The sequence below is a fragment of the Pavona decussata genome, unplaced genomic scaffold, assembly GCF_977016875.1.
Source record: "Pavona decussata unplaced genomic scaffold, jaPavDecu1.1 SCAFFOLD_602, whole genome shotgun sequence".
NCBI classification, from domain to species: Eukaryota; Metazoa; Cnidaria; class Anthozoa; order Scleractinia; family Agariciidae; genus Pavona; species Pavona decussata.
Genome location: NW_028145860.1, coordinates 817,154 through 825,125, shown reverse-complemented (window position 1 = coordinate 825,125; position 7,972 = coordinate 817,154). Strand labels below are relative to the sequence as shown.

At 39.7% G+C, this 7,972-nt stretch overlaps 1 protein-coding gene across 2 annotated transcripts in view; it reads right to left on the bottom strand.

Moving 5' to 3' along the window:
* The window catches only part of LOC146449226 (LHFPL tetraspan subfamily member 6 protein-like), a 51,987-nt gene extending 44,310 nt beyond the window's left edge, over window positions 1-7,677 (bottom strand). Inside the window, exons 1-2 of one of the 2 annotated variants that reach the window (XR_014860625.1) lie at window positions 6,280-7,677; window positions 2,052-2,430 (exon numbers count right to left, since the gene is read on the bottom strand). Coding sequence is in view for 1 of the 2 variants with exons in the window: in XM_085101525.1 (XP_084957651.1) it covers window positions 2,177-2,430; window positions 6,280-6,661 (636 nt within the window). In the remaining variant the exon portion in view is untranslated. Of the gene's footprint in view, window positions 1-1,541; window positions 2,431-6,279 lie in introns of those variants that run through there. The other variant, XM_085101525.1, reaches the window with a different exon arrangement.
* Window positions 7,678-7,972: the final 295 nt, after the last annotated feature.

The window sequence follows — 7,972 nt, the reverse complement described above, 5'->3', positions numbered from 1 at the left end:
TTTACTTTTGGTTCATTGTTTGTACGTGCACAGTAACCTATAACACAAACCTTTAGATTGGAGATTGATTATGAAATCATGCTACTTTCATGTTTAAAACTACTCTACTCAGTAGAAGTCTCTTATTGTCCCAATTGTGGCCAAAGACGATCGACCTTGAGCCGATTACAATCCTACCCCACCCACGCGAATAAACCTCTGGCATCCAGGGAAGTTTCAAACCATTCATCTTTCCAAAACCTTAATCTCAGTGCCAGATGTAGGGGAGATGCTCGGGGGTCTCCCCTCCCCTCCCCTCACCTTTTAGACCAATCGCCGATTTCGTTTCATCAAGAGAAGCAAGTTGAGCGTTCGATTGTGGGCCCCGTACTCACCTGAAGATCGGAATCAATGTTTCTGATAAATATTGAGGAGGGTAGAAGGCTTAGAAAAGGAGAAAGTTGCTCCTTTGGGCTCCGTACGGTACCCAGTTACCTTCCATGCTAGCAGGTCCTAGCAGACTGAGTTCTCTGACGGTCCCTTCTCGCTGTCAGAGACCTCTGCTGACAGGGAACCAGTTACCTCGTCAACTCAATTGATAAAGCCAAAGTGAGTCCGTTTTTTACCTTCCCTTTGACGCAGCACCAGGAAGGGGTTTGGGAGATGCGGTATGCGACTTCAAGCCATTTTTCGTTCTGCATTTCGGTGATCTCCATCTCAAAGCGGGGTCTTATTCTGCCATTTGTAGGTACCGTTTACACTTTCCTTAGAGCAGTGTTATAGAAAATTACCCCCTTTATCGATCATTCACGATCAAGAGCCCCCTCCTTCTTGCGCATGACAGCTGCGACCCGTGAAGTCAAGCCAGAAGGCTCTAGGGTCGAGAATGTTCTGCTCAGCCAATGATACTTAGTTCAACAGTGTTCAACGAGTTTGTTGTTCAACTAAGCGACGTCGCTTGTCTTTTTGCCTTTCAACATGTTGAACGTTAACGTAGTTGAACAGTTCTATCCCACCTCTATTCCGTTCAACAACGTTCAACGCCTTGAATGGCCTGTTTTCAACAATGAACATCACACGGACACCCGGTTCAACATTTGTTGCCCATCAAATGTGCAACCGTGTATCATTGCTGTGATGTGCATGCACACAAAGTTTGAGCAGTTGGACTCTAATTGGCTCCGAGTGAACATGTTTGCAACCAATCAGGAGTGATTGATTGAAAACGGTTGAAATGATTTGACGCTTGTTGGCAATGGCTTACGCACGTTATTTTTTACACGCATGGTACCTTGGTTAATTGTGTGTATCAATCAATCAATCAATCAATCAATCAATCAATCAATCAATCAATCAATCAATCAATCAATCAATCAATCAATCAGTCAGTCAGTCAGTCAATCAGTCAGTCAGTCAGTCAGTTAGTCAATCAATCAATTAATCAGTCAGTCAGTCAGTCAGTCAGTCAGTCAGTCAGTCAGTCAATCAATCAATCAATTAATCAAACAATCAGACAGCTCGAAGTACGGAAAATATCCGCGTAGCTGACAACAACAACAACAACAACAACAATAACAACTTTTATTTGAACTCGTTTTGCTGCATTACAACTTTGATGACCAGTATGCAGACGATTCCTATTTCAGAAATAGCCGTGATGTTTTCGCTCAACGCAGTAAATAAGCGCGGGAAACGTCGGTCATCAAACCAGACTTACGATTCATTTTCCATCTAAGATCCATAAACAACACCTTAGTTCTCTGAATTGCTAATGAATGGAAAAGCGCTCACAACTGAGTGAGCCTTTAGCTTAAAGAAATCCGCGGGTATTGTTCCTTGACTCTTACAACTACGTACGATATGGTTCTCGTTGACTTCTCACCAGTTTCACTCTGAACGCAGAGTTAAGCTAAGTTACGAAGTGTACCCGCATTATTCACAGATCCTTCACTTTAAAAGCTAAAAAACGAGCAGTCATACTAGCACTCCCATCATAATTTCCTTATTTACTTGAGCGGGTTACTGCTCAAGTAAACAAGAAAATTATGACGAAAAACAGCTCTCAGTGTCACTGAGGCAATATTTCTAACAGAACGAAGGAAAGGAGAGCCAACCAGACTCTTAGAATCTCAATAAACAACACGAGTGTGCCTCAATATGAATGTTTATGTTCAGGACACGGAGGCCTGCCAGTTTCTCATTCAGCAAGGAAACTGTTTGATCTCTCTACGTTAGTTCTTGTATACCAGGGTATTTCCTTTTTCCCTGCTCGTCTTGACAGAGCTGCGCAAATAAAGGCCAATCCCGTGCCTGCCACGAATATAAAGAAAGCCCAACTTAATTTGCAGTGTCCCAGCTTGTAAAAGTTAGCTTCGTTTCCACAAGCTTGCTTGAATTCAACACTTCCCCAGCCAGAAGGGTAGATACCACAGGATATGGCGAGAAGGAAACCTGCAAAAAAAGGTCAGCATCAGCAAATGTTATAACATAGTGCGCGTGCTTCCCTATCTAGTTCCTATTGGCGTCATCATGGTACATTTCTCAACATACGCACGACCGTGCGTCGATGAAATGACATGTCACTGTGCAATTTGCAGACAAACTCGGGTTTCTGTCGCTTAGTTTTAGTTTGTACAAACTAATTCAAAGAAACAAGTTTTCATTGACAATCTCATGATGAGATGAAACTTTCTCGTTCAGACCATACCATTGTGGCGTGTTTGTAAACAGCTAATAAGAACCTTTCTTTTTTTCGGTACAGCTCGATACAGCGCATTGAAAGAATTTTGTAATCAATCACAAATAAAACCTTTTTTCCGCGTACTACTTTTCGATACTTTGTTGTCGCTATGTTCTAAAAGAATTGGTTCATGCTTTTAGCTGTGCGTTTATCGAGTTGTGGATGGACTTGGGAAGTTTGGAGAGCACTCAAGAAGTTAGAGTTGCTCTCGCCTACGCCTCGAGCAACTCTTACGCTTCTCTCGTCCTCTCCAAACTTCCCGCTTGCATCCATATATCTCGATATACGCACGCTAAGCATGAACCAATTCTTAATGCCAGGAGAACATTAATAACTTTGACATAAATTTAATCTGCATATCGCGCTTAGCATGTATCACGCAGCTGGTAATATCGACAGTAGCCTAGTTCGCTAGTTCGCTATTCTAATGCAACGGCTTTGCCAAAGAAGAGTGATCTTCGGCTAAGCCGTTGCATCAGAATAGCATACTTAAGAAAAAAAGATACTGCGGTTTCTAGCAATATGATTGGTTCCCTTGGTTACATGACGCACTCTATCGTTACTACCTTATTTGGGCAGTTCACATTTTGAAAAGAAATTCGAAAAAATCTTCCTTTGCTCCAGTCTCCCTCCAGTTTTCTTCAGGATAATTGGCATTTTATAATTCTACGAAATATAATCGATGCCATCGATCATCCCGAGCGCATCTATCTTTTGACAGCAAGTTTAAGGTTTCTGTGGGCTGATAGTTGGAGACTGGGGAAGCATAAAATATAACCTGGTCACCCATTTACACAACAAAGATATAAGTAAAATAGTTTATTTCAAGCTAGTTGGTTTGTGCTTTTGGAAATTTTTCTCGTCCGCGCTCCCAGGACATTCTAGCAAAAATTAGAACGCCGGTGCATAGCCAATCAGCTTGCGAATTTGCTTTTTACAATAACTGTCCAAATTCCCGCGCGCTGATTGGCTCGTACTTATTGTCTATAAGAGTACAGACAATAAAAAAGACGTCAGATGTAACGCGCGCGCTCTCTCAACGAAAAAAATAGCCAATTCCGCTCGTACTTTTTCCATGTTATTGTAAAAAACAAATCGACGGCAGTTTTCTATGGTCTATATTCTTATAGACCATAAAATGACGCCATTAAATGTCCAAAACTTGGCAGTGAAACCACTCGCCTGCGCTTCGTGGTTCCACTTGAGTTTTGAACATTTTTTGACGTCATTTTATGGTCTATAAGAGTATAGACCATAGAAAACTGCCGTCGATTTGTTAAACAGAAACTTGTTTTTGTCAATCAAATTGCGCGTTTACCTTAACGTCATGGTCCTCTCCGTTATGCCATTGGTTCGTAACCTACGAGATGCGCGCGCATAGTTTATATGTAACCTAGCAACTCTGAGTCCAACATATTGTTTAAAGAATTCACAGGCTGTGCACTGAGATTTGGACCATCCGTGCTAGCTGTTGCCGTTACTACCTATATAGTTTTTGTTATAAGAATATTACTAAAGATTCTGACTATTATTTTTGGCGTCTGTTCGAACTTACATGTAGACCAATTTATTTATTTTTCAATTTTTACAAGGTGGCTCAATCCTCTATCAAACCGTAACTTAACTTCTATAAGCTATCTAAGACGCTTTGGTTAGTATAATCGCATTAGAAACTAATTGAATTAAATTAATCCTTGGTTTTGCGCACGCAAGAGGAACAATTTGATAAAGTAATAGTCGACAATACTTCATGATTCTGACAAAACGAAAATTCTGCAGTCTAACGGAAATTACTTGATTAACGGTTACGCAAAGTCGAAAAGTTTGTTATAAAACATTTTATAAAATATTTAAGTATAAGATCGTCGTCCCCAAGGCAAGAAGTTGAAGCTGTCGACACACTGATTATCATGATGGAGACCTCGCGATAGCCAATCGGATTGAAGTATTTATATATCGTAAACGTTTCTTCAAAATACCTTGAAATGCCCTCTTCCTAGCGCTATTAAGTTGAAATATCGTCAATGCAAAATCACTAAAAGCCGTTCTAAAAGCTAACTGGCTTGCTCTGGGAAGATAAAAATCATCAGAATTAAGGCTAGGCAGCACTTCAAAAGGCGGGACTCTGGTTTTCTGAAAAGGGTCAGGCCAAACTAATTGATGCTAACTTGTTCAATTATGCTAGTTATTTAGCTATTGCTCTCTGGAATGCTGTTAGAATTGCATGTGGAGTCTGGTAAAGGGAATAGTTTAATAACGGGATATTTTCTTTCACAACAAACAGCCAAGGTGGAAGGCATTAAAATGTAAGACACATAAGAGTCTTTGAAGTACGTTTATCGGTTCAGGAAAAAACGGCACTTGTATTCAGTGTAAGTCTTATGTGGTAATGTATTCTAAATCTTCGTTTTGGAGACAATGAAAACCGCAGTGATGGATCTTTAAAACCGGAAGACGGAGTTTGAAACACAATGGGTTTTGATTTCAAAAACGGCAAAGGTCATTGCTGTGGTTAAGTGTATTTAGGTCTATGTAACTTGATTGACGTGAAATGATTGCGAACACATTTTAGTCATAATTCACGGATGATGTAACACTGAACTATCTGTTTCGTCGTCAACGCGTTGTAGCGAACGACTCAACTACAAACCGTCGGCATTAGTATAATTTGTTTTCCTTTGAGGGAAGATTAATTCTAAGTCAATCTCTTTGCAAGTTAAGACACAGATAAAATAAGAAGGCTTTGTACGCGGCTGTGACCTTTGGCCAAGAGAAAAGGAGCCGTCGGTAAACATAAAATTAATATCATTGCGTTTTGTAGTTCACTTTTGTAATAGCTTAACATTAATTAGTGTAAAGGAGAGTGTGACAAGGGGAATAGTATAAAGGAATTTTGCTAATTAAACCACTGATGAGCTTAGAAACTCTGCAGTTGTAAAAACAGAAGAAAAAAATCCCGGAAAAGTTCATGTTAATTACCAGTGTATTAATAACAGAATGACAAAAACAAACATCACAGGAAAGTACTGCCCAAAGTTTAGTTTATCTTGAATGATAACTCCAAAACGGAGTAATAAAACATTGCTTGACTAAAAGCAATGCAACTTTCTTTTCAGAAACGACTTAAATTCTGGTGTAATAGAAGTATTCGCAAACTTGTCTTGTCTGGGGAAGTATCGAGAAAGTATTTTTCGTGGTCTTTTTTACGACTTGATGACTGACAAGATTTCAATCTTGTCATGAATACTGTAAAGTTTGAAAGCTTATTGTGTGCGTGGATTTACAATGGCAGTCTTTCAAGTGCTCCTCGTCCGGATGGATCAATCATATTTCATTCTCGGTTGATAAAAGCGTGTTTCTAATTCCTTTAGAGAAACCTTTCATATAAGAAACAAAAGATCGTTTAGAGCAAGAATGAAGTGTTTTACTCAAGAACTAGCGACTGAGAAAAGTGTTCTATAAGTACATCGACACCTTTGTAATGAAATCAAATTTAACACATCTGTGTTTGCGAATTAGCTTAAACAAAGTGACACCCATAAAAACGTAAGCTTACTTACCCGCGAGAAATTGGAAAGCGCCGCCAACGCGCGCAGAAGTTCTTGTTACAATGTCTTTGAAACAGCATGAAAACACGGCTGTGAAGGCAACGAGAAGCAAGAAGACACAGCCGATTCCGATCATCACCGTACACGCTTTCCAAGCCTCCGAAGGAATATGTTGAAAACTTGCATATCTGCCGCAGGCTTTTTCAAGAAACGAGAGGCCATTTTCGCCTTTAATCAAGAAGTTACAACGACGAAAAACTCCCAAGTACACAGTCGAGTTGTAAATCTTTCCTTGTATCCAGTAGGGAAGGAAAAATCCCGTGCAAGCCAGCAACGCACTTACGATGGATAAGAGAACCCAAAACATGCCGGTTGTTGTCAGATTATGGGACATTTTTGATGAGTTTCAACAGCTTAGCACTTTCCTTTCCCGAAGAGCTGCTTACGGATTCTTGTCCTCTCGGTCTCTCTGTTATGTACAGAGCTTGTTTGGGCTAAAACAGCGGGAAGTTCCAAAGCTCTAGGAAATTTACATGTCGTACAGGTGCGAATTGAAAGGATTTCAGTCTGCCCGGGAACAAACACAGTGAACTCTAGAATTTGTTTGCGGTTTTTGTTACCGAAGAAGGGTGACAACCTTTCAGACCTTATTGGTCGTGAAAGTTAATACCACGAGGAGGAAATTGCCACTCTGAAGGAAATTGCTAAACGGCACTCGCGCTTCAGTATTGGGCCTGAAAATGCGATTATGTTAATCGCTTTGCCCGGCCTGACAATATGAACGTGTACTTTCAAAGCGCTTTTGTGCACAATGGTTCTTGGTTGAGTGACCGAGAAAAATGGTCACTAAAACTTCTGACAATCAGTATGAAAACATTGCCGGATATCAGTTAAGCCTTACTGATAAACAGGTAATGATAAATGGGTGCATGAATGATAATGGCATTGTATTTCCGGCGAAAGGGATAGCTTTTTTTTCTGACGTGCGATGATTCGCTGGGACGGCTGTTAACCTTTTCAACCTTTTAATAACTCAAACAATATACACATTGCTTTATTGTCAAAGAAAAAAAAAAAAAACACAACACGACAGGACCGGAAAAGTAAATGTCTGTAGCTTTCTCTGGGGCTGATATCACCCTCAACAGTTTTCTTCTTTTCCAACTCAAGTTTTTCTGTCGCAAACCTGGAAATACAGTCGAACTTCCCTTTGCGACCATCTCTCGTAAGCGACCACCTCTCATTAGCGACCACTTCTCTAAAATACCAAAAGTTTTCAAGTCAAATCACTATAGATGGAACCTCTCGTAAGCGACCGCTTTTAGAGATGATTGTTTAAAATTTTCAATTGTTTTTAACCTCCCGTAGGCGACCACTTGACACACAATCTGCTGTATTTCTCACGGGCGGAAATTGAAAAAAAAAGTGTCGCTATAACATATTGCCCGGCGATTCCAATCAATGAGAATCAATAATCAATTTAATCAATAGTTATCAATTAAAATCAACAGTAATCAATAGATTGATATTGAAAATCAATAAAAATCAAAGCCGCAATATTAATGTTGAGTGATTTTCGATTTTCATTGATTTAATCACTCAACATTGCGGCTTTGATTTTTATTGATTTTCAATATCAATCAATTAATTACTATTGATTTTAATTGATAACTATTGATTATATTGATTATTGATTCTCATTGAT